Source organism: Procambarus clarkii, chromosome 80 (genome assembly GCF_040958095.1).
Source record: "Procambarus clarkii isolate CNS0578487 chromosome 80, FALCON_Pclarkii_2.0, whole genome shotgun sequence".
NCBI classification, from domain to species: domain Eukaryota; kingdom Metazoa; phylum Arthropoda; class Malacostraca; order Decapoda; family Cambaridae; genus Procambarus; species Procambarus clarkii.
In genome coordinates this window covers 19,054,377-19,081,735 of record NC_091229.1, presented here as the reverse complement: position 1 = coordinate 19,081,735, position 27,359 = coordinate 19,054,377, and the positions used below count along the sequence as shown (strand labels likewise).

Below are 27,359 nucleotides of genomic sequence, written 5' to 3'. Positions count from 1 at the left end.
GCGAGTATGAGGTCCTGAGAGCGAGTATGAGGATCTGAGAGCGAGTATGAGGATCTGAGAGCGAGTATGAGGATCTGAGAGCGAGTATGAGGCTCTAAGAGCGAGTATGAGGATCTGAGAGCGAGTATGAGGATCTGAGAGCGAGTATGAGCATCTGAGAGCGAGTATGAGCATCTGAGAGCGAGTATGAGCATCTGAGAGCGAGTATGAGACTGTGAGAGCGAGTATGAGGATCTGAGCGAGTATGAGACTGTGAGAGCGAGTATGAGGATCTGAGCGAGTATGAACATCTGAGAGCGAGTATGAGCATCTGAGAGCGAGTATGAGGATCTGAGAGCGAGTATGAGCATCTGAGAGCGAGTATGAGCATCTGAGAGCGAGTATGAGCATCTGAGAGCGAGTATGAGCATCTGAGAGCGATTATGAGACTGTGAGAGCGAGTATGAGGATCTGAGCGAGTATGAGCATCTGAGAGCGGGTATGAGCATCTGAGAGCGAGTATGAGCATCTGAGAGCGAGTATGAGCATCTGAGAGCGAGTATGAGCATCTGAGAGCGAGTATGAGCATCTGAGAGCGAGTATGAGGATCTGAGCGAGTATGAGCATCTGAGAGCGGGTATGAGCATCTGAGAGCGAGTATGAGCATCTGAGAGCGAGTATGAGCATCTGAGAGCGAGTATGAGGATCTGAGAGCGAGTATGAGCATCTGAGAGCGAGTATGAGCATCTGAGAGCGAGTATGAGCATCTGAGAGCGATTATGAGCATCTGAGAGCGAGTATGAGCATCTGAGAGCGAGTATGAGCATCTGAGAGCGAGTATGAGCATCTGAGAGCGAGTATGAGCATCTGAGAGCGATTATGAGCATCTGAGAGCGAGTATGAGCATCTGAGAGCGAGTATGAGCATCTGAGAGCGAGTATGAGCATCTGAGAGCGAGTATGAGCATCTGAGAGCGATTATGAGCATCTGAGAGCGAGTATGAGCATCTGAGAGCGAGTATGAGCATCTGAGAGCGAGTATGAGCATCTGAGAGCGAGTATGAGCATCTGAGAGCGAGTATGAGCATCTGAGAGCGAGTATGAGCATCTGAGAGCGAGTATGAGCATCTGAGAGCGAGTATGAGCATCTGAGAGCGAGTATGAGCATCTGAGAGCGATTATGAGCATCTGAGAGCGATTATGAGCATCTGAGAGCGAGTATGAGCATCTGAGAGCGATTATGAGCATCTGAGAGCGATTATGAGCATCTGAGAGCGAGTATGAGCATCTGAGAGCGAGTATGAGCATCTGAGAGCGAGTATGAGCATCTGAGAGCGAGTATGAGCATCTGAGAGCGATTATGAGCATCTGAGAGCGATTATGAGCATCTGAGAGCGAGTATGAGCATCTGAGAGCGATTATGAGCATCTGAGAGCGAGTATGAGCATCTGAGAGCGAGTATGAGCATCTGAGAGCGAGTATGAGCATCTGAGAGCGAGTATGAGCATCTGAGAGCGAGTATGAGCATCTGAGAGCGATTATGAGCATCTGAGAGCGAGTATGAGCATCTGAGAGCGAGTATGAGGATCTGAGAGCGAGTATGAGGATCTGAGAGCGATTATGAGCATCTGAGAGCGAGTATGAGCATCTGAGAGCGAGTATGAGCATCTGAGAGCGAGTATGAGCATCTGAGAGCGAGTATGAGCATCTGAGAGCGAGTATGAGCATCTGAGAGCGATTATGAGCATCTGAGAGCGATTATGAGCATCTGAGAGCGAGTATGAGCATCTGAGAGCGAGTATGAGCATCTGAGAGCGATTATGAGCATCTGAGAGTGTATAATATGCTCCTAAAAAAACCAAACATGCGGCTCAGGGCGCGAGAATGGCGAGCAGAAATGAGTGTGAGGGTTTTGAGGTGTGGGCGTGAGAAATGCTCTAAGAGACTGGCTTGCCGCCCACAGGGACCACTACTTCACGGGCGTGGCGTGGGTGGACCCGGACACCGTGGGCGTTGTGTGGAGGAACCGCGCCCAGAACATCAGCGTCGTCACCGCCTGCAGCGCCCCCATGTGGTTCTGCGAGGAGGTAAGGACACGCACGCACTCACACACACGCACGCACTCACACACACACAGTTGAGTGACGGTTGAAAGGCGGGACCAAAGAGCCAGAGCTCAACCCCCCAGCATGCACAACTAGGTGAGTACACACACACACACACACACGTATCACTGTATTTGAATGATTCTTCTCTTGTGTCAATCCAAAACTCATTTATATATATATGTATAGCCTTTGAATTCACTCGATAACTTGTGGAATACAAACACACATCTTGTGGGAGTCAACCGACGCTGCCTCAGTGTGAAGTCAACGATATTTGGCCTGAATATTGAACCGAATCGGCGATTCTAGTGTCAATGATCTATCTTTTTCTTCAAAACAGTTAACGAACTCTGAAGCTATCAGGAGTATTTAATTAAATGATTGGGGAGGGGGGGGGGGCAATGTTTAAGGTGTCTATCGTCTGAATTGGCGATCGTCGACGTGGCGATCGTTCCGGACGGCTTCCAACGATCGTTCCGATGTGATATAATGACCATCGTCGAGGCTTGAGAATCTCTAATACCGTTCAACATTCAAAATTTCCCGCGCGGCAGATTTCCCGCGGGAACAGTGTCGATTGGCTCCTTCCTCGAGCATAGGTAAACAAAAATACATAGTTGTTTGATTCCAATAGGCTTTTACCACCATTTTCCCGCCTCTCTGACACACACACAGCTGTTTGTGGAGGAGAGCGGACCTCGGCGGTGGGTGACGGTGGAGAACGTGCCGCTCTTCTCCAAGAACGGGACGGCTTTCGTGGGCGTGGCGCCACTGGTCGACAGCACTTCGGGCACCTATCCCCACATCCACCAGGGCAGCACCGATGTCCGCCACACTATCCCCGTCACCTTCGGCCCCTACAGCGTGTTCTCCATCGTCGGCTGGGATACGGAAAACCACCACGTGTGAGTATGAGAGACGGATAGGGATGAAAGGATGGACAAATAGGCAAAAAGTGTCAATGTTTTGGGATGTTCTACATCCTCCTCCCCCCCCCCTCCCTCTCCCAAGCCTTTTCCTTTCCCATTTATCTCTGACACTCGTCTCACTGCCACCATTTCCGTCCCACTATCCCCTACCCCCTATCCCTCGGACCTACCTACCCCACACCCCTATTCTCCCGCCACTTCACCGCCCCTACTCACTTCTCTACCACCCCTCCTGCAGGTACTACGTGGCCAACACGGAGACAGAGACGGGGGAGCGACACCTGTGGCGGGTGACAGATGTGCAGGCACCCACCCCTCGCCTGCAGGAGTGCCTCACCTGTCACCTCAACTACTCCAGCCCCCCCTGCAGGCACTTCACCCCTCACATGGGTCCTCATAACTACAACGAGGTGAGTCTCTGCTTCTCTCATCGAAATACTTCGGAGATTTTTGTATTTTTGTTCATAGGCTCGACCAATACGTTTAAAAAAGGACGTATAATAGGAAACTAATTGCATTGCAATGTTGATGTTTTCAGTACATAGGCCTCAGTAGGCATAGGTCCTCAGGCAAGCGCCGCCACCCGACCCTAAAGATGCTTTTATCAACTTTAATTTATCACTGTGAATTCAAAATTGGTATTTTCTGAAATACAGATTAAGATTATTATAGATCATAATTTGGTGTATAGTTTTAGCCTAAAGTAAGGTTGGGTGTTTAGGTTCTGTTTGACATTATTTGTATTTTGTAGTATATAGAGGGAAGGCAATTACAGCGGTGCTCTTTGAGCGGCGGGGCTTCAGCGAAGCACTTGTTCGAGAAATGTTCGAATGTCACCATTTGTAAGTCATGTAGCCCGCCTCATCAACAAAGGCCAAATGCTCGTTAACCCAGTCCCCAACCCCCCCTGTTTATGACTGAAAAACACGACTCACAACTGATGACGTTTGAACATTTCTCGAACTGTGCTTCGCTCACTTCTTGCGTTCGAACTGCAACTCTTCAAGCAACCCTGATTTTTCCTTCATTATTCGATATTTAAATTTACTTCCTTCATCCTTACTCATCTCCCTTGACCTCTGGACAGGTGGTGCTTGAGTGCGAGGGCCCCGGCGTTCCCCACACCGTCCTCTACTCCATCCTGGAGGAGGAGGTGCTCCTCTACATCGACAACAGCACCCGCCTGCAGAAGCTGTCCTCGCAGATGGCGTGGCCCCAGCGCAAGGATTACAGGGTCAAGCTGGAGGGAGGTTTCGTGGCCCAGGTAAGGAGAGGCTCCTAGTTTATCATCTATTGACTTTTTTGGTAGCGGTTCAGTATATACTGTCGGCTTTCCCCATCTGTATAATCTTGCACTTATTGGTGTTGAATTTTAGTAACCATTTCTGGGACCAACTCTGCAGTACTTGCGTCTTCCTGAAATACTTTGCACTGTACCTTTCTACTGCTCTCATAAATCTTTGACATATTGGGCTCGAACCCTCGTTAGGTCATTGACATAGATCAGTAATAATAGAGGCTTAAACTCATCATTTGGAACTCTGCTTATTATCATGCTGAAATGCATTTTTTTCCCCTCCTCTCTCTCACGGTGAATTTCTGTCACCTGTCTGTTAGGTTGACCAGACCACACACTAGAAGGTGAAGGGACGACGACGTTTCGGTCCGTCCTGGACCATTCTCAAGTCGATTGTGACAATCGACTTGAGAATGGTCCAGAACGGACCGAAACGTCGTCGTCCCTTCACCTTCTAGTGTGTGGTCTGGTCAACCTACTTTAGCCACGTTATTGTGACTCCTCGCCTGTCTATTAGGTATTCTCCCATTCAGTTCTGGTCTCTCCAGGTAATTCGTCTACTTCTCAAATGTGTATAATAGCTACAATTACGTGGCTTGAAGACTAATAATCAGATGGTTTTGTCAGTCGAAAAATATGAGTATGTCCTTCATTATCATGAAGGACATACTCATATGTCCATATGATAATATATATGATCATATCTTTATGATCTCTTTAATGGGCAGCACCGACTATCCGGTTAAAAACAAAATAGATCCTTAAATTCATCTGGTTAACAATGATAAAATAACAGTAATGGGAGGATTTAAAGAAACGTTTTCCATCTTAATTTATTGTCATATAATTCAGCAGGATAATTCAACTACTCATTCATGCAGGATAATTACAATAGGTTTCCTGAGGTCGTGTGGTGTGTGTGTGTGATTGTTGATATGTATATGTTCAGTTGCATGGTCCAGCCTCCTCCTTGTTGCTTAGGTACCTCGTAGGTAGATTACCAGGATGATCTCTCTCTTTCTCTCTCTCTCTCTCTCTCTCTCTCTCTCTCTCTCTCTCTCTCTCTCTCTCTCTCTCTCTCTCTCTCTCTCTCTCTCTCTCTCTCTCTCTCTCTCTCTTCTATCATAAAAATCACCTGCCACACCTTCTTTAGGAATATCTAATTCACCTTCTAAACTTATTATCTCCCCCTGGCTTCTTCAACAGAAATTACACCACCTGGAAAATGACTTACTTGATTTCTTTCTGGAACACCTGCTGCTGCTGCTCCTGCTGCTGCTCCTACTGCTGCTGCTCCTGCTGCTGCCTGAGAGGTCAATTACTCCCTCTGTCCCCCTCCCTCAGGTCCGTCTGAGCATCCCGCCGGAGTTCACGGAGGAGGAGGCGTTCATCTACCCTGTGGTGGTGAGGGTCGGGGGCGTCCCAGGCCAGCAAAGAGTCCACCATCGATGGAACGTCGACTGGGGCACCTACCTTGCCTCTAACAAGTACGTCCTCTCTCTCTCTCTCTCTCTCTCTCTCTCTCTCTCTCTCTCTCTCTCTCTCTCTCTCTCTCTCTCTCTCTCTCTCTCTCTCTCTCTCTCTCTCTCTCTCTTGACACTTGGAGCTCATTAATTTGATGATCTTACTTTGTGTATCCATTAGGATTAAACTAAGTATCATGGTAAGTGACTATAGCATGTAAGGGACAGGGGATGGGAGCTTGGAGCCACCTGTGTGTCAGAGCCTTCATATAGTCGGTTGACTGGGATAGAGGAGATGGACCTCTCCTCTAGGTTAGAGAGGGGACAGGGGGCTGTTTCCTGGGATGGTAGGTTCTCTGATCCCCCCTTCCCCTGTGGTTTTATATCCTCTAGTGGATATATCCACTTATATAGTGGATATATCCACTTATTTTTATATCCACTTCCCAGCTTCTCCTGAATGTTTGTCTCTTCCTTTCCGTCTCTCTTTTTCTCTCTTCGTATATCTTTATCTGTCTTTTTTTTCGACACCACCTCATCTTTTCTACATCTTTCCCCCCTCTCATTTTCTCCCTACATCATCATCTCTCTCTCTCTCTCTCTCTCTCTCTCTCTCTCTCTCTCTCTCTCTCTCTCTCTCTCTCTCTCTCTCTCTCTCTCTCTCTCTCTCTCTCTCTCTCTCTATCTTCCTCTGTATTCCTCTCTCTCTCTCTCTCTCTCTCTCTCTCTCTCTCTCTCTCTCTCTCTCTCTCTCTCTCTCTCTCTCTCTCTCTCTCTCTCTCTCTCTCTCTCCCATTACCTATTTTTATCTAATCCCCCTCCTAGTCTCTCTCTTCATCTCTTACATTCATGAAGTTTAAACTACAGGATAATTACCCGGAGTTCAACAGCAAGTTTTTTGGGGGGGTCCCTCTTCGTGCTTAATTCAGGGCAAAGCTACGGCTGTGTTTTGCTAGGTGTGTTGAAGGGGCGGGGATGATAGGACGAGGAAGTGTCCTCAATTAGTTGTACTTGTGGGGGGTTGAGCTCTGGCTCTTTGGTCCTGCCTCTCAACTGTCAGTCAACTGGTGTACAGGTTCTTGAGCCTACTGGGGTGTGTGTGTGTGTGTGTTCTCACCTTTTTGTGCCTGCAGGATCATGCTCTAGCTCTTGGATCCCGCTCTTATAGCCGTTGTTTGTCTAATGCAATGACTCCTGGCCTCTTTCCCTATCATACCTGCTTTTAAATTTATGAATGGAGTTTGCCTCTACAACCTGCTCCTGTGTGTGTCTGTCGGTTGTCTAACACACACACACACACACACACACAGTTGATTGACGGTTTAGAGGCGGGACCAAAGAGCCAGAGCTCAACCCCCACAAGCACAACTAGGTGAGTACAACTAGGTGAGTACACACACACACAGTCCCATAGCGCACCCCTGTACCAATTGTCTGAGTCCCATGTATCTATTTACCCCTAGGTGAACAAGTACATCAGGTGGAAAAAAACTCAGCCTATTGGTTTCCGCCTCGGCTGGGACTCGAACCCGGGCCCTAGGACGATGACCCCCTAAGCGCTGTCTACCCAGGAAATGGTTTCCTCCAAGCATCCCTTGCGGGAACACGAAATAAATAGCCTTTTGATGCTCTGATATGGGAAAGGTTCGAACGGAAAAAAATTAAATTTTCCCATTGATACACTACGTTAATGTCATTTTATTGTGCTCTTCCACGCAACTCTTCCTCCCTCTCCCCTTCCTCTTTCTCCTGCACTAAACCACTCGCTTCATGCAGGTCTGCGTTCAATCCCCGACCGTCCAGGTGGTTGGGCACCCCCCCTCCCTCCGTCCCATCCCAGATTTTTTTCTTGACCCCTTCCAAGCGCTATATAGTCATAATGGCTTGGCACTTTCTCCTGATATTTCCCTCCCTCCCTCCCTCCAGGTCGTGGGTGGCGATGGATGTCGACGTACGAGGAGCTGGGGGCCAGGAGCTGGGTCTCATGTACAAGCCAGCGTGGAATCTGGGGGCAGTGGAGGTGGACGATCACTTGGCTGTTGTAAGGTGCGTCTCCTGCTGCTTCTTTCAGTGTAATCTTCACGTAATCTGCAAGATAATCTTTATACTGGTAATCTATAGGTAATCTTCCGTCAGGTTATCGGCAGGTAATTGTCAAATAATCTTCAGGTAATATAGCTCGATAGGCTTGCAAGATTAACTCAAGAGGCAGTCAAGCCAGGTGTAAACAATAGACAAACTGATCTTAGATCACAGAAAACACAACTTTAAACCCTAAACTGCGCATCTATTTACCGACACTACTTAAAAAGGTCCGCACGCACTAAAAATATAACAAATCTGGGCCAACTAAACACCAGTAACCATGATCTTTCAATTAAAGTCACTTTAACCGTCACAGGTCACTGCTGGAGAAGCTGGAGTTCCTGGACGTGTCACGGGTAGCGGCCTACGGCTGGGGACACGGAGGCTACAACGCCGCCAGGCTCCTTGCGCACGATACTGACCGTCTCTTGGCCTGCATCGCGGCCCTCAACCCCGTCACCGACTGGTCCCTCTACTGTGAGCAACGTCTCACCTCATTGGCTAATAGGGTTTGAAATGATTCTGGGGCGATCATTGGTTGGTTTGAAATGACACTGGGGGCAACCATTGGTTGGTTTGAAATGACTCTGGGGCACTCATTGGTTGATTATTTTTTATATGACTCAGGGGGTGCTCATTGGTTGGTTTGAAATGACTGGGGCAACCATTGGTTGGTTTGAAATGACTCTTGGGGCAATCATTGGTTGATTATTTTTGAAATGACTCGGGTGGTGCTCATTATACAGATTGGGTTTGAAATGATCTCTGGGCGTTCATTGGTTGGTTTTAAATGACTCTGGGGCTATCATTGGTTGATTGGTTTTTAAATGACTTCAGAATGCTCACTAGTTGATTGGCTTGGGAATAACTTTGGGGCAATTTTCTGGCTAAGGTGGAGATTTTCTGGCAAGTGTGGGGTTGCTTAGCCCAATACAAGCCAAAATTTGCCCATACAATACAAAATTGACCAATACCAGGTTAAATTGGCATGTACGAGACAAAATCGGCCAATATGAGGCAAAATTGTCCACTTTCGAGGCAAAATTGGCCTTTACATACGAGGCAAAATAAGAAGCAAAATTGGCCCATACATTTGAGGCAAAATTGGCCCATACATTAGAGGCAAACTTGGCATATGTGAGGCAAAATTAGTTAATAGAAGGCAAACTTGCCCCATTCGAAGCAAAATTGGCTCATTCAAAGCAAATTTCGTCTCTGAGAGATGTCATTTCTAGTTTGGTGTTGGAAACTTGCCACCTTCCTTGATGTAATTGACAATTATACCAATACTCGCATTTTTAACGATTTTGTGAACTTTTGATGTAATTGTATTATTCTCATTCATAATAAAAAACAAGAAACCCCCATTACTACACTAATAGAAACCCCTCTCATTACATAAATTAATAGAAACTGCCCCCCATTAACCGCCTCCTGTGCCTTTGCAGCCTCTTACTACACCGAGAAATACATGGGGACTTCGAGAGTAGTGCCTGGGGGCAACTATAGAGGCTACGAGGAGAGTTCGCTCCTGCTACGGGCCTCTAGCTTCAAGAACCGCACCCTCCTGCTGGTGCACGGGTCGGCCGACTCCGACGTTCACTACGACCACACGCTCAAGCTCTCCAGGGCCCTCACCAAGAAGGGCATCATCTTCAGGTGCGGAGATTGGAGGGTTGTGTGGGTGCCTTCGTCATGTTTAGGGAGATTAGGGTCTAGTGCCTTTGTCAGGTTTAGGGAGATTCGGATGCTGCCTATGTCAGGTTCAGGGAGATTGGGGAAAGAGCCTTCATCAGGTTCAGGGAATTAGGGGGCGTCTTCGTCAGGTTTAGGGAGATTAGGAGTCTGGTCATGTTAGATTTGGAGAGGGGAGGGATCATCATCAGGTTTAAGAATACAAGGAGTATCTTTGTCAGGTTCTGGAAGGCAAGGTGTTATTGCCAGGTCCAGGAAGACTAGGGAGGGAGTATCATCAGGTCCAGGAAGACAAGGTGTTATTGCCAGGTCCAGGAAGACTAGGGAGGGAGTATCATCAGGTCCAGGAAGACAAGGTGTTATTGCCAGGTCCAGGAAGACTAGGGAGGGAGTATCATCAGGTCCAGGAAGACAAGGTGTTATTGTCAGGTCCAGGAAGACTAGGGAGGGAGTATCATCAGGTCCAGGAAGACAAGGTGTTATTGCCAGGTCCAGGAAGACTAGGGAGGGAGTATCATCAGGTCCAGGAAGACAAGGTGTTATTGTCAGGTCCAGGAAGACTAGGGAGGGAGTATCATCAGGTCCAGGAAGACAAGGTGTTATTGCCAGGTCCAGGAAGACTAGGGAGGGAGTATCATCAGGTCCAGGAAGACTAGGGAGGGAGTATCATCAGGTCCAGGAAGACAAGGTGTTATTGCCAGGTCCAGGAAGACTAGGGAGGGAGTATCATCAGGTCCAGGAAGACAAGGTGTTATTGCCAGGTCCAGGAAGACTAGGGAGGGAGTATCATCAGGTCCAGGAAGACAAGGTGTTATTGCCAGGTCCAGGAAGACTAGGGAGGGAGTATCATCAGGTCCAGGAAGACAAGGTGTTATTGCCAGGTCCAGGAAGACTAGGGAAGGAGTATCATCAGGTCCAGGAAGACAAGGTGTTATTGCCAGGTCCAGGAAGACTAGGGAGGGAGTATCATCAGGTCCAGGAAGACAAGGTGTTATTGCCAGGTCCAGGAAGACTAGGGAGGGAGTATCATCAGGTCCAGGAAGACAAGGTGTTATTGCCAGGTCCAGGAAGACTAGGGAGGGAGTATCATCAGGTCCAGGAAGACAAGGTGTTATTGCCAGGTCCAGGAAGACTAGGGAGGGAGTATCATCAGGTCCAGGAAGACAAGGTGTTATTGCCAGGTCCAGGAAGACTAGGGAGGGAGTATCATCAGGTCCAGGAAGACAAGGTGTTATTGCCAGGTCCGGGAAGACTAGGGAGGGAGTATCATCAGGTCCAGGAAGACAAGGTGTTATTGCCAGGTCCAGGAAGACTAGGGAGGGAGTATCATCAGGTCCAGGAAGACAAGGTGTTATTGCCAGGTCCAGGAAGACTAGGGAGGGAGTATCATCAGGTCCAGGAAGACAAGGTGTTATTGCCAGGTCCAGGAAGACTAGGGAGGGAGTATCATCAGGTCCAGGAAGACAAGGTGTTATTGCCAGGTCCAGGAAGACTAGGGAGGGAGTATCATCAGGTCCAGGAAGACAAAGGGAAGAGCCATAGCAAGAATAAATGGAAAAGTCAGAAGAAATTCCACTATGACTTAGATTGAGAACACTGGAGGGTCGTACAAACTCAAGGAAGATTAGGCCTCCGTCACCCGATTCAGAAAAATGTTACTGATTTTCAACAGATTTAGGAACTATTGAAACAAATAATTGTATCAGTTTTATGGACGTTTTAAGAAGTTCATTCAATGAGTCAAAAGCTCTTTAAGACATGGTAACAGTTTAAATCAATCTGTTAGATAAACATCTTTTTCACATCTCTCGGTCTCACTCCTCATCCTCCTCCTCTTCCTTTTCTTCCTCCTCCTACTTTTCCTGTCCTTCCTCTCCCACCAGCATGAAGGTATCAATGTATTATTAATCAAATAATGTCATTTACACTGTACTGTAATGTCAACAGTGCAATTGTATTCAAATAATATTAAGCTCGTGATATTTCTCCAGGCAGCAGACCTACACGGACGAGGGCCATGACTTAGAGCGAGTGCAACTGCACCTCTACAGGACTCTGGAGGCCTACTTGGAGAGGTGCTTCCCCCCCTACAACGAGGAGGAAATGAGCTTACTCTTTGGCCAAGATGCTCTCCCATAGTCGCAACAATACCGCAGCAGCATCAGCAGCAGAAGCAGCCGGAGGAGCAACGGCAGTAGCACGGGGAGACGCCTGCATGAGCCAGGCCCCAACGCCTGGCAGATTGCACTCGTGTGGTACCGTCGACTGGCCCTTCAGATTATAGGTACTTCGTGCAAAATGCCGTCGTGCTAGCGACCCACTCTGAGGGTTCTCTTGACAGTCGTCCTACGTACGGGGATGCCCCTCAGAGATGCTGAGGATGTTTTGTCTGCGCCACAAGATCTTTCCGGAGAGAGATGAATGAGATGCCCCTTTTTTTATCAGCTGGGTATATGCAATGTGTTTATAGAAATCTCACTCTAGGTTCTCCTTCACATGAGGGATTGATGGATTAATTAGATGTGCTGATAGCCGAGGTAGGATTCACAATGTTGACAATCTCTTATGTTAGAGATCCTCCCCGCTAGATAACCCGATAACAACGACTCGTAGCAGGACGCCAAAGCTGATAGCCAGATATCCCAGACCAGGCTACTCCTTGAAGCACGTAATCTGGCCGGTGGGGGGTCGATAGCTAGACATCCCTGGCCGACTTGACTCCTCCAGACCCCCAATTCTGACCGAAAGGCGTCGTTTTGGCTATCCTGAGGTCAGACATTTTTGTTCAAGGGTTCCTGGTGTTGTAGGAGGGCGTGTACAAGGTTGCTTTGAAAAAGAGGTCGTGCACGTGTCTGATGGTTCAAACTTAAGGTGAACTGGACTGACGAAGGCAAACTGGGCTCCCTCTAGCTGGCTCCTGATGGTGCAACGCGATAGACTTTAAATCGAATACCTCAAAGACACTCAGCCTTCGTAAAGGTCCAACCCCCAGAGGGGTATATTATTTTTACCGATCACTGAATATGTCTCTATACAGTCCTTGCATTTTATTCATCTAAGCTTGCGCAAAAGATAAGCATTAAAATGACCTGAATTGCATACATATTACCTGTAATTAACTCAGCGGTATTTTCCCCCACTTTCTAAGGGGCTTTGAAACTCTATTTACAAACCAGTCATCAGACAGTTTTCGTACTTTAAGCAGTCACATCGCACTTCCTCACAATTTAAGATAACACAAATTGTTCCTGATTGGTTGATAAATTAATCCGGGATTTGTAATGTAAACAAAGGCATCCGAACACACACACACACACACACACATATCACACATACAAGAACATATGTCCGCTAAATTTACAACCAATGATAGATATTTTCAAATTGCCATGAAAAGCAACTCTTTTTTTTTTTTTCTCTCATCCGATTTTCGAGGATGTACCCGATATTCGTAGATGCTCCCGGCATACGAGGATGTGCCCGATATTTGAGAATATGCCCGATCTTCGTGGATGTGCCCTATATTCGAGGATGTTCCCGATATTCGTGGATGTGCCCGATATTCGTGGATGTGCCCGATATTCGTGGATGTGCCCTATATTCGAGGATGTTCCCGATATTCGAGGATGTTCCCGATATTCGTGGATGTGCCCGATATTCGTGGATGTGCCCGATATTCGTGGATGTGCCCGATATTCGTGGATGTGCCCGATATTCATGGATATGCCCAATATTCGCTGGCGCAAGGGCAAGTGGCTCATCGAGGAGAGACAGGGGAAGAAGATATAAGCCAATCTCGTCGACACTGATTTGTGACTAGTTTCCATGACTAAGTGTCATGACCCTTCCATGACCATTTACCATGATATCCAAGTCTGACCATCAACCATGCGTTTCTACCATGGCAAAATGATGGTATATCAATATGATATTAACAAAAAAATATCCAATGGCCATCTATAAAGGGCCTGACTTAACATTCTTTCATGATCACCTCCCCCCCTACCCCTTTTCCACCACCCCCCCCCTGCTATTAAATGGGACCACTCCCCATTACCGTTTATATGGGATTAAATAGAAGTCTATTTAAACCTGTGTGTTAACTTTTTTGCTCTAGATACTCGCATCCTTCATTCTAGTTAATGTTTTTGTTAAAGTTTCAGTCCACAGTTCAGTTCTGTAATAATTATGTAATTTAAGAAAGACTCGCTGTAATATCCTTGTCTCCGTAGCGAACCGCCGCTTTGCATCGACTTCAGTTTAACTTCGCCTTGACTTCATCCTAACTTAGGCCCTGATCTCACCCTAACTTTTTAATTTGACCTCACCCTATCTTAGCCTTAACCTCACCCCTATCTTAGCCTTAATCTCACCTTGACCCCACCTCTTACTTTGCCCCTGATCTCATCCTAACTCCACCTTGAACTTTGCCCCTGATCTCATCCTAACTCCACCTTGAACTTTGCCCCTGATCTCATCCTAACTCCACCTTGAACTTTGCCCCTGATCTCATCCTAACTCCACCTTGAACTTTGCCCCTGATCTCATCCTAACTCCACCTTGAACTTTGCCCCTGATCTCATCCTAACTCCACCTCTAACTTTGCCCCTGATCTCATCCTAACTCCATCTTGAACTCACCCTGTGATTTATGGACTTATTTGCTAATTCCATTATTAGTAATGGTAATGTCTTCTGTCACAAGACATGATAACACAGGATCAGAACCCCACACACTTGTGAATGTAAACATTAGACGTTGTATTAGACTTTGAGATGCAAGTCTCGTGTCCTTATCACACACTCAGACCTGGATTAAGCACTCAGAAGCGTGCGAAAGACTTGGTGTAAATCCCTCACATAAATTTCACAAAATACCCAAAGTGTGGGTTTTGATCCTAAATTACATTATTGTTGTAGATCAATACAAATATTATTATTACACAGAGAAATCACATTAACGTGATATATCGTTGAACACATCCACAGGAGAATTGATCAGGGTTCGAACCTTTGCACTGGATGTTCGCAGGCGAAACCATGTGTGTGTCTTTACCGTGTCGAGGTACAGTTGGCTAGAGTGAGCGCCTGGGAACGCCCCGCGCGTAGGTTCGAATCCTCAGCACGGCTCCTGTGGAGTTGTTCAATAGTTTTATTATTATTATTATTTGATTTTATTGTTTATTAAATATTTATTTATGTTTCAAAAATGTAAATTAATTTCTACAGTTGCAAGCTAGAAGGGCACGGTTATTATTAGTCGTGTTTCAATGGTATGTTATCTATGCCCGCAAGTTAATGTTAGGTTAGTTATGCAGTACAGACTTTTAACTAGAGTTATGTCTATTGTTACAATATCCATTACTGGTATTATCACTTGTATTGGCACTTTGGGAGTATCAATATTATCGCTGTTATAATTTGTGATTATAAAAATAGTCAGCATAATTATAATTTAGCTTATATTAAGCCAATATATCTCATAAGTATTTAAATAGTTATATTTTTGAATTACTATATTTCTATATGTTTAGGTGACTGTAAATGCCTCTTCACTTAGTATGGTTATTGCATAATTTGGTAATGAAATTTGTGTGTGTGTGTATGTATATATATATATATATATATATATATATATATATATATATATATATATATATATATATATAATTGGCTGTTGATTGCTGGTGTTGACTTCTTGATGTGTAGTGCCTCGCAAACGTCAAGCCGCCTGCTATCGCTGTATCTATCGATGATTTCTGTGTTGTATCTATCATCGATAGATACAGCGATAACAGGCGGCTTGACGTTTGCGAGGCACTACACATCAAGAAGTCAACACCAGCAATCAACAGCCAATTATTGCACAAATATATATATATATATATATATATATATATATATATATATATATATATATATATATATATATATATATATATATATATATATGAATATATGTATATGTGTGTGTGTGCGTGTAATTACATACGTGTAATTTCTTAAGAGTAGTTACAGGATGAGAGCTACGCTCGTGGTGTCCCGTCTTCCCAGCACTCTTTGTCGTATATAACGCTTTGAAACTACTGACGGTTTTGGCCTCCACCACCTTCTCACTTAACCTGTTCTAACCGTCTACCCACTCTGCCGAAACCAACTTTATAATGTTTATTCGGCAGTTTTCTTTCCTCAGCTTGAATCTATGACTTCTTGTTGCGGATTTCAAAAATTTCTCCTGGTCTATTTTGTCGATTTCTACGTGGTGATCATATCCCCTCTTTTTATTTTATCTTCCAGCTTGATTCTGTGAGTGTAATTAGCTAAGTGTTGTTACAGGATGAGAGCAATACTTGTAATTAACGGTTATTCCAGTACAATGTGTGTGTGTGTGTGTGTGTGTGTGTGTGTGTGTGTGTGTGTGTGTGTGTGTGTGTGTGTGTGTGTGTGTGTGATAGAAACATATTACCAATTTATATAATTAATTTTAGAATTTGTTTCAAACAAAATGATAAAATCACTTAAACATATATAATCTTCAGTCTAATAGACTATATTACTATCATTCTGTGCATAGATGGATATAGTCAGAATATCTTTATGCATCACATGGAAAGCATAGAAAGAGACATTGATATCATTACGTTCAATTTTGAATGACTTTGAGGCATGAACGGCTTCGAGACGAAGTTAGTGGAAAATACAGCAAATAAATTGTAGTCGAACGTAATTGCTGTTGTGGCTCAGACTCTTCAGAAACGAAGAAGTGCCACGAAACGAAGAAATGCCACGATTCAAGTGACCTCATGTTGACCTTTTTATGATAATGGATTCAAGCAGTTTTCCCACAGTAGACATTAAGCTAATTGGCCTAATTGGAAAGTTATCATTTCCCCCCCCCCTTTCTTAAAGATTGGCACAACATTTGCAACCCTCCATGATTCTGGTACTTTTCTCAACCTGCATTGACTTATTAAATATAGAAGGTAACTCTGTTAAATATAAAAGCTCGGCTTAGCCTGTCTTTACATTTTCTTAGGACCCTGGGCAAGACTTTTCGTCGGGTTCTCGGACTCTTTTTTTTTTTTGGCTCACCATTTTCTGTTTAATAACTTTCGCCTCGTTAATTACTAAACAATTCAACTTGCCTCCAGTACCTGTATAAATTTGCTCAGGTGTGAGCCATAATATCAAGCTGTTCTCTAGCGGCTCTCTATAGTGAACCTTGCGGCGATGGTTCTATAAGGATCAATGTCTCCGTGGCACGGTCTCTGTCCAGATCTTCTGGTTCGTGGTCTGGCAAACTCTCTCAATTCTTCGTCATTATCAGGTACTTGTTCGAACTCATTATTTACAAAGGACCAGTCATCTCCCTAGTCTTTGGTATAAGCACTTTATCATTTCTTTTTACTTTCCCTAATATCATTTTTTGTAGACGTTCTTCATAGTGTGATCAGTTGTTTTTCGAGACACCCCTTCCCATCCCATTTTTTAATACGCTCATATATATATATATATATATATATATATATATATATATATATATATATATATATATATATATATATATATATATATATATATATATATAATATATATATATATAGTTTTCATATTTTGGATAAGATGCTGTCTGTAGGTCCCATTTTGGGTCATTGTTATTTGATCAGATCAATGTATACAGTATAGTATGCTTTTGTACTTAAAATACATCAATATTCATTACTATGTTACCTACCACTGGACCTCACGTCACGTGCATGGAACGTGCTTCTTCAGCTCTCTCTCTCTCTCTCTCTCTCTCTCTCTCTCTCTCTCTCTCTCTCTCTCTCTCTCTCTCTCTCTCTCTCTCTCTCTCTCTCTCTCTCTCTCTCTCTTTTAGGCTCTGATTCACATGATTTTGCCCTTGCTCTTGTATGGCACAAAAGGGGTGCCAGAATACTAGAGTGCCAGGTGTTATGGCTGACCTCCTCCCCTACCCCGGGCACTTATTCTTCGATATCTACGGTATTGTTCTACCATCCGGCCTCTTGGACTGGTGGGTAGAGCGATGGTCTCGCTTGTCGCTGGTCAGCGTTCGAGCCCCGGAGGTGCAAGTGGTTGGCCACCATTTTTTTCACTCTCCTATCCCAACTCCTTGTCTTCAAATCCCAGCTCCTTGTCCTCGTATCCCCAGCTCCTAGTTATCATATTCCTCTCCCAGTGTGATATAGGTATTCTGGATTTTGCGTTTTCTCCCTATAATTACATTTTCTTTTGTTTTGTAAATTCAAGCATTGACGTTATAATTTTGCTGTTCCTGATGACACAAGCGCCCTGTGATCCCAGCCTGTACAGCTATGAAGCAGTACACACTACTCTAGTGTTCACTTATTTGTTAACCAGTGCAGTTAAATGACGAGAAAACCAATTTTCTTTGGAGGAAAACCCGCTTTCTTAAAAAAAAAAAACATTTTCTTCAAAGAGAACCAATTTTCCGCCTATAAAACTAATTTGCTTCACAGAAAACCCATTTTCTTCACATAAAATCAGATTTCTTAACAGAAAATCAATTTTCTTCACAGGAAATCAATTTTCATCTCATGTGTTTTAACCGAGGACTTTGAAATGGATAACTGGCTCCAAGAATGGAGGAAAACCATATGGATAACTCACTCCAAGAATGGTGAGAAGCCGGATGGATAATTCACTGCAAGAATGGAGGAAGCCGGATGGATAATTCACTGCAAGAATGGAGAGAAGCCGGATGGATAATTCGCTTCAAGAATGGAGAGAAATTAGATGGATAATTTGTTTCAAAAAAAACAAAATGCATTTATATAGCTCATTGATGTACATTGAAAGTTTCTAAACTTCTGCAGTTTAGAAACCTCGAAAGCTCTCTAGAGAACTCTTAATTTAAGGAATTTAAAAACAAGAGAAAACATATCGAATTTGCTTCTTTAAAAATTTTTTTGTGGTGTTGAATTTTTAGTGCAAATACTTTGTTGGTTTTGTTCTGGGGAAGTTGTTGATATATTATTGTTTGTGATCTCGTTGTCACTAAGATCTTTCATGTTTGGAACATTATACGTTGGAGTTATGACGTCACGTTATACGGTACGTCCATTTTTTTCCAGGGATACTCATGCACGGGGCCTATATACCCTGGAAACACAAACCGAAACTGTCTCTATTTTCCGCTTGTTACAACTTGTAATAAAGTTGTTACATCTTGGCTTAACGTGTTTATGACGTATTAGAACGTTGTTACAACTTGCTATATTGGTTGTTATAACTGGTTAGGAGGTGTTAAAACTTGTTGGAACGTTGTACCAACGTCGTAGTTTCGGTGTGTGTTTGGCGGGTATAAGCCTCTGACTGGCCCACTGAGTTTTACTTGTTTCTTGTTTCTGTCGGACTTAAGTGGAGTATGAAATATTTATGACTCACAAGTTCGCTTCAAGTAAGATTATGTCCCATGTGTTTAACAACTTCTTCTGCTTTGTTGAATCTTAAGTTGAAGCCGTATTGGGTTTAACTCTGCACTGTGTTGGGTAATGTTCCAGTGGTCTGTTGTGGTTGTAACTGTGCACTGTGTTGGGTAATGTTCCAGTGGTCTGTTGTGGTTGTAACTGTGCACTGTGTTAGATAATGTTCCAATGGTCTGTCGGGCATTTCTCCACAGTGCTGATATTTCCTCTCACCTTCTGGAACCTGTAAGCCCATTTCCCATGCACATGGGAAATGGGCTTGTTTGAGATCACGTCTATTCGAAGCGTCACTCTTGGAACACATCACCTAGTTCCATATTAATGCTATCTGGGGTATGTTTTATTGGGAAGGGAGAGAGAGAGAGAGAGAGAGAGAGAGAGAGAGAGAGAGAGAGAGCAACAGCTCTTCTAACTGTGGGTGTGGGTGTGGGTGTGGGTATGGGTGTGGGTGTAAGTGTGGGTGTGGGTGTAAGCGTGGGTGTGGGTGTTCAAATATATTTGATAATAAACATCTTAAGGCATCTTGTGACTAGTTTACCCATTAGCTATCACTAGAAGCCTCTCGATGAGCTCTAAAGCTTGTGCTTTAAAGTAGTCTATAAGGAAGATTAAGTTCTCTAATATAATACAAATTTCTTAGCTAGAATGGAGCATATACAAGGTAGCATGGGATAGGGGGTAGGAAAGGCTTTCAGTAGCATGAGAATGTACATATATATATTATTTTCTTCTCTAGAGTCAAATATAGTCGTGTTTATATTGTGAATTCAGTTCAAAATGCATCGAAGTCTACCAGAATCAAGGAGTTACAAGCTCAAGTCAGGTATCATGGGATTTGCCAGGGAAAAGAAGTGTTTTGTTGTGATCTGTGTTGAGACAAGTAAGTGTGTGTGTGTGTAATTACCTAAGTGTAGTTACAGGATGAGAGCTACGCTCGTGGTGTCCCGTCTTCCCAGCACTCTTTGTCATATAACGCTTTGAAACTACTGACGGTCTTGGCCTCCACCACCTTCTCTTTTTTTTTTTTTTTTTTTTTGTGTGTGTGTGTGTGTGTGTGTGTGTGTGTGTGTGTGTGTGTGTGTGTGTGTGGGTGTGTGTGTGTGTGTGTGTGTGTGTGTGTGTGTGTGTGTGTGTTTACTTACTTTTACTAGTTGTATTTACTATTTGAGCCAGAAGAATCGAGCTATTAGCTCATGGGCCCCGGCTTTCCAACTAATCTATTTTTCCTCTATTTTTTTCCCACTAGATATATTTCTCTCTAAAACACACACACACACACACACACACACACACACACACACACACACACACACACACACACACACACACACACACACACACACACACACACACACACACAGGATGCAGCCCTGTCTAACTCCCAGGTACCTATTTACTGCTAGGTGTGTATGTGTATCTACTCACCTAATTCTGCTTGCAGGGGTTGAGCTTCGGCTCTTTTATCCCGGCTCTCAACTGTCAGTCAACTAGTGTATAGGTTCCTGAACCTGTTGGGTTCTATCATATCTACAGTTAAAACCACATATGAAGTCAGCCTCCACAACATCACTTCATAATGCATTCCATCTATTACTACTCTGACACTGAAAAATATCTTTCTGTGTCTGTGGCTCACTTTGGGTACTCAGGTTCCATCTGTGTCCCCTAGTGCGAGTACCACCCGTGTTAAATAAAGTCTCTATCTACCCTCTCAATTCCCCTGAGAATTTCGTATGTGGTAATCAAGTCTCCCCTTACTTTTCTGTCTTCCAGCGACGTGAGGTGCAATTCACGCATCCTTTCCTCATAACTCATACCTCTTAGTTCTAGAACTAGTCTTGTGGCAAATCTTTAAACTTTCTCCATCTTCGTCCTATGCTTAACAAGGTATGGACGCCTTGCTGGAGCCACATACTCCAAGATTGGTCTTACATATGTGGTATTCAAGGTTCTAAAGGAGTCCTTACACAATTTTTTAAAGGCAGTTCTGGTGTTAGCCAGCCTTGCATACGCCGCTGATGATATCCTTTTGATGTGGGCTTCAGGAAAGAGTTCGGTGTGATATCAACTCCTGGTTCCGTCTCTGTCCGTTTCATAGGGGACTTGGTCTCCCATTTGATACCGTGACCTCCTGTACCCTCCACCTAGCTCCATTACGTTACATTTACTTGAGTTGAACTCTATTAGCCATTTATTGGACCATTTCTACAGTTTGTTCAGGTCATTTTGCAGCCTCTAGGTATCTTTCTCTGTCTTTAACCTCCTCATAATCTTTGCATCATCAGCAAACAATGAAACCAACGAGTTTATTCTCTCTTAGAGATCATTTGCATATATCAGAAACAGTTTAGGTCTAAGGGCTAAACCCTGCAGGACTCCACTGGTGAGAGTCCTGCAGGGACTCGCATGAGAATGTCCTGCATTTGCCACTCTGAGACCTCACCCTTAGCAGTGACTCGCTGTCTTCTGTTGCTTAGGTACTCCCTAATCCACTGAAAATTCCTTCCCTGTTATTCCTTCCTGGGTCTCCAGCTTTATGCACTAGTCTCTTAAGGGCTACTGTGTCAGAGGCTTTCTGGCAATCGAAAAATATGCCACTTTCCACCCTTCTCTTTCTTGTCTAATTTTTGTCGCCTGGTCGTGGATTTCTATTAAACCTGTGAGGCAAGATTTGAACCCATGCAAAGTTCAGGGCTCAGGTTCAGGAGGTTCAGGGAACCCCCTGAACCCATGTTAGTGATGAGTTACAACGTTCTTTCTCCTCAGATGTTCCACTTGTGTTTCCCTCAAGATCTTCTCTGTCACCTTGCATGGTTATCTTGAGATCTTCTCTGTCACCTTGCATGGTTATCTTGAGATCTTCTCTGTCACCTTGCATGGTATGCAAGTTAGGAACACCAAACGTTTGGTAGTTCTGTCACCAGTGACTCATGGCACTTCATAGTCTCCCAGTCGAAAAATTCTCAAGTCGAAAAAATCGACTTGAGAATGGTCCAGGACGGACCGAAACGTCGTCGTCCCTTCAACTTCTAGTGTGTGGTCTGGTCAACATACTTCAGCCACGTTATTGTGACTCATCGCCTGCATAGTCTCCCAAGTTTGGTGCCTTCTTTTGATAATTATTTCTTTATTTTTTCACTGTTATATACACTATTGATAGTGGGATTTATAGTGTTTTTCCTCTCTCTTTAGTATTCATGATGAGATATCGTCTGGGATGACAACCTTTATCACGTCTAATTCAATCAAATGCATCCTTACCTCCCCCTCACCACTGGTAATCTCAAACTCCTCCAGTGGTGCCTTGTTTGGTCTTTTCTCTCATAGTTCAGGCACTTCTCCTTGCTCTGTTGTGAAGACCTCCCTTGAATTACCCTAATCCTTTAGGGACTTAGACAAACTTGTCTCCTGAATCCTTTCACTTCAGGGTCCGTCGTGTCTTGGACCGTCTTTCCTCTGAGCTCTGGTACCCGTGGTAATATCCATTAGAATATTTTTCATATCTTTGTAGTTTCCCTTTCGGTATGCCTGTCATTTCACACACATCACACTGCGATTAAGGCAGTGTCTGGGATGCTCCCGGACGCAGGTTCGAATCCTCGTCACGGCCCTTGTGGATTTGTTCATTTGCCTGTCATTTGTTTTCTGATTCCTTCCTTGTCCCTACTTCTACCAGATACTCAAACATCAGTGCTCTGTGGTCGTTGACCAGACCACACACTAGAAGGGACGACGACGTTTCGGTCCGTCCTGGACCATTCTCAAGTCGACTTGAGAATGGTCCAGGACGGACCGAAACGTCATCGTCCCTTCACCTTCTAGTGTGTGGTCTGGTCAACATACTTATGCCACGTTATTGTGACTCGTCGCCTGCACTGTGATCGTTCGGTGCCATTCGAAGAGGTACGGAAGTGATTTCCCCTTATGTCTGAATCGTTCGAAGTGATCACCACGTCAAGTCTCGCTGGTTCGTCGTTTCGTCTCATTCTTGAGGTGTCACCTGACATTCTGGCTTAAAAAGTTTCTTGTTGTCGCGTCCACTAGTTTAGCTCTCCATGTTTTTGCGTCTCCTCATGTGGTTCTTTGTTCTCCCAGTCTATCATTCCTGTGTGTGTGTGTGTGTGTGTGTGTGTGTGTGTGTGTGTGTGTGTGTGTGTGTGTGTGTGTGTGTGTGTGTGTGTGTGTGTGTGTGTGTGTGTGTCTGTGTGTCTGTGTGTCTGTGTGTGTGTGTGTGTCTGTGTGTGTGTGTCTGTGTGTGTGTGTGTGTGTGTGTGTGTGTGTGTGTGTGTGTGTGTGTGTGTGTGTGTGTGTGTATGTGTGTGTGTGTGTGTGTGTGTGTGTGTGTGTATGTGTGTGTGTGTGTGTGTGTGTGTGTGTGTGAGTGTGTCTGTGTCTGTGTGTGGAGGGGTTTTAATGTAGGTGATATTAAACAGCGCCTGCTTGTAGGATCCTCAGTATTACCAACACCTGCATGTAAGAACCTTCGGTTTTACCAAGAGTGTTGAGTAGCTATACCTTAAACAACAATTATTTGTTGTGTTAGTATAGGTAGTCCTCTTCCATCTCTTTCTTAATTCTTCTTCCTCCTCCTCCTCCTCCCCTTCCTTATCCTCCTTTTCTTGTTGTTTACCTCCCTCTTCCTTCTGCTCCTTCAACGGCAGACACCACAAGGAGTGGCCAATCACCATCGTGTTCTCCATCCTCTGAATAATAACCTCTCAGTACCAAACGTGAGTGTTAAAATTATTTGTGTTTCGTCAAAAATATATCTCTCTCTCTCTCTCTCTCTTAACATTCCAGTTGCCATCAGACGCAAAGGAAGTGGGAGTGAGCGAAACATTTAGGTGATAGCTGCATTCAGGAAAGGGAAGGGGAGGGGGAGGGGGGGGGGGATTCAGATATACTTGGGGCTACTCACAATCACTCATCCGGCCACCGACTCATTAACTGGAGTTTTTCACTCATTCACTCACTCTCACTCAGTACTTTCTCTGTATAACATCTAAGAAAGAAAGAGATGTAGGAGGTGGAATAAAAGGAACTCCTTCGACTCCAAGGAAACACAAAAGACAGTGGAAGCATCGCCACACTGAAACAAAACTGTGCTCTTGAGTCTCTTTGTTGTGTCAATGAGCTTAGAACCCAATTCCTTGAGGAGGCGCTTAGCACTCTGGCTCCAGAAGCCAGCCAAGGCTCCAATGAGACGAAGGTGTAGCCATGACCTAGTGCCAAGTACTTATCAAGCTTGCTTGATTTTCAGTGACTGGTGAAGCACAATTACACATACATACACACACAGCTCTTATCAAAGTTGAAATTATTCATGGCACAATTTGAATAATGAAGAACTGATCTTACATATTATGGCAACGTCTAGGCGTATGTTGATATTGTTGCTGCTGCAGTTGCCTATTTTCTGAACATTTTGTAAACATGTTTTTTAGCGTAAAAGCGTAAATCGAGAACATTAACAGAGAGAGAGAGAGTAAGTGTATAAAGTAAACAGTAAAAGGGAAACCGAACAAAACATAAGAAAACATGTCAATTAAAGACATACACAGGAGATTTTAACGAGTAAAAATTAAATAGGGATCTTAAACGAAAATGGTAAACGGGCAGCGTAATAAATACCGCTTATTAATGATTTATTAAAGCAATAATTATGTGACATTAAGCCATGGTACTTGATTGCCCTGGGACGTCCCATCTCTGGGACTTCTTAGGTCTGAGACTCTGCTTTGGGACGTCGCAGGTCTGAAACCTCCTTTCTCGAACGTCTCAACTCTGGGACTTCTCAGCTCTGGAATGTCTCAGTTCTGGGAATTCTCAGGTCTGAGACTCCTCAGCTCTAGGATGTCGTAGCTCTGAGACGTCGCAGCCCTGGGACTTCGTAGCCCTGGGACTTCGCAGCCCTGGGACTTCGCAGCCCTGGGACTTCGCAGCCCTGGGACTTCGCAGCCCTGGGACTTCGTAGCCCTGGGACTTCGCAGCCCTGGGACTTCGCAGCCCTGGGACTTCGCAGTCCTGGGACTTCGCAGCTCTGAGACGTCTCAGAGAGGTTTGTTGTGAGCTGAGCTTCGGGTGCCAACATCTCCAGTTGCTGTTAGTCTCCTGGGGTCAGATTCTTCCTTCAGGGGCCAGGATTTATCATTTACAAAGCCTCTTACGAAACCTGTAGATCTTTTCAACAATCATGGTGGTTTTGTTTGCATTGATTAAACCGTTTCCGAGCTTGGAGACTTCACAACCCAAGGTTATTATTGTTATAAAGAGCGACGTAGCACTTCAGAGCTCGTCATCTGTCTAAGAATGTAAACAAAGCCGCTACGATGTAGGAAAGGTGTACAGGTATCGTAAGTGGTTGCGTAAATGCTTGATGAATCTTAACGTATGTGAATTTTTTCTCTATGGTTCTCCTTTCTCTCTCTCCTCCCTGTGCCACTATATTCCTCCCTTTCTGTTTTTTTTTTCCTCTTCTCTCCCTTTTTGAGGACTGAGAAGGGGATTAATTGGAGCTCTCCGCGTTTTCTTCCCGCCATCCGCAAGACCGAGTCGAACTCATTCCTTCCCCCTGCGATCTTATAAATATATATAAACATATATATTATTTTTTTTTACTGGTTGAAATACACCTGCACACGTCTCAGTTGTGCTGGTGGAAATAACACCTGCAGACTTGTCAATCATTCAGATGATTGCAAACCCAGACACTGTTTTGTCATCTGAGTTTGATGAAAAAAATGCATTTTAAGGGACATTATAGATTTTCAGGAGCTCACTTATCTTCAATGGAAGATAATAACGCTATTGAGCCCCCTCAAGATCTATCTGATGCCAGCAAGATGCCCTGCAGATGATCAGGAAATGTAAATATAACATGGCTTTGTTTATCTTTTTAACCTTTGACCTCCTCTCCCCTTGCTGTCCACGTGTGTGTGTGTTGACCTCCAGCCCGCCGCCATATCAGCTGATGCTCGTTTTTCCCCTCAGGCGGGACAGAGGAGTCGTAGAAGTAAATGATATGTTTTGAGTTTCCTGAATCAGTTTGCAGGACGTTGACGCATTCTTTTTGTATGTACGGGATACGGCCCTAGTGTGTGTATATATATATATATATATATATATATATATATATATATATATATATATATATATATATATATATATATATATATATATATATACATATATATATATATATATATATATATATATATATATATATATATATATATATATATATATATATATATATATATATATATTAAAACTTGGGGGTTATAACTCTGTTGCGTTAGTGACATTGTTCCAAAGGGCATTAGAAGCGTGTTCCTGGTACGATTGTCTGCTGTATTTGTAATGATGTTAGAGAGGCAGTCTGTAACGCTGTCTGGTATTGTAAGTAGCTTTTGTAAATATATTTTTAATAAATAAAGCAGAAAGCACCGTGATCTGGGGTATTTTTTTTTTTTTACTATCCCCTCCTTTATGTGTGTGTGTGTGTGTGTGTTTTTGTGTGTGTGTGTATTTACTATTTATATTTACTTATTGTATCTGCAGAATCGAGCTATTAGCCTTTCTAACCAATTTAATTTTTCCTCTAATATGTCTACTATACAGTATATATATTTCTTTCTAACACATGCACACACACACACGCACATTTCCAGGAAGCAGCCCGTAGCAACTGTATAACTCCCAGGTACGTATTGATTGCTAGGTGAACAGGTGCATCAGGGTGAAAGAAATTCTGCCTCCGCCGACGGGGATGGAATTCGGGGGGGGGGGGGGGGGCCTTAGGACTACGACCCCAGAACGCTGTCCACTCAGCCGCGAGGCCCAGCGAGGGTGTGTGTGTGTGTGTGCGTGCGATAGTATGCTATTTATAAACATTTACAAACAAACAATAACTATAAAAAAGATAACTGCATTATCATTATCAATATGAAATATATTGATAAAAAAAGACTTTTTACATTGATAAAAAGGGTTATTAATTATTTATTTTTTATTGCATTCAATAAATTACTTTAACAATTTTGATTATCTACATTTTCTTATTATTTCATACTTTAAATCTTGTTTTCATAGCATCATTGCGTACACTGTTTATTTCACTATTAATTCCTTTTTCACTAACACTCTGTGAAAACCCATTTAAATCAACCAATTAAGAATTCAATTATCCTAGCAATTACTTGGCTTTCACAGATAGATATCTATTTAAGTAAGCAACATACCCAATGAGTTACTAACTAATCCATCAAAACAATTAAACGAAATTGAAAAAAATGCAAAATAAAGTAATTGGGTAATTACCAAAAGAAGGGAGACG

At 43.8% G+C, this 27,359-nt stretch overlaps 1 protein-coding gene and 1 long non-coding RNA gene across 2 annotated transcripts in view; both read left to right on the top strand.

Annotated features, from left to right (window-relative positions):
• The window catches only part of LOC123746416 (inactive dipeptidyl peptidase 10), a 227,007-nt gene extending 211,832 nt beyond the window's left edge, over positions 1-15,175 (top strand). Inside the window, exons 9-17 of the mRNA XM_069314871.1 lie at positions 1,942-2,065; positions 2,762-2,991; positions 3,254-3,425; positions 4,103-4,279; positions 5,657-5,799; positions 7,702-7,821; positions 8,177-8,337; positions 9,309-9,519; positions 11,547-15,175. Of these exons, the coding sequence (XP_069170972.1) occupies positions 1,942-2,065; positions 2,762-2,991; positions 3,254-3,425; positions 4,103-4,279; positions 5,657-5,799; positions 7,702-7,821; positions 8,177-8,337; positions 9,309-9,519; positions 11,547-11,694 (1,486 nt within the window). The 3' untranslated portion in view covers positions 11,695-15,175. The remainder of the gene's footprint in view (positions 1-1,941; positions 2,066-2,761; positions 2,992-3,253; positions 3,426-4,102; positions 4,280-5,656; positions 5,800-7,701; positions 7,822-8,176; positions 8,338-9,308; positions 9,520-11,546) is intronic.
• A 2,230-nt stretch (positions 15,176-17,405) lies between these two features.
• On the top strand, positions 17,406-26,475 carry LOC138357792 (uncharacterized). Its single transcript, XR_011225144.1, has 2 exons — positions 17,406-19,134; positions 19,182-26,475. It is a non-coding gene; the product is annotated as an uncharacterized lncRNA (long non-coding RNA).
• Positions 26,476-27,359: the final 884 nt, after the last annotated feature.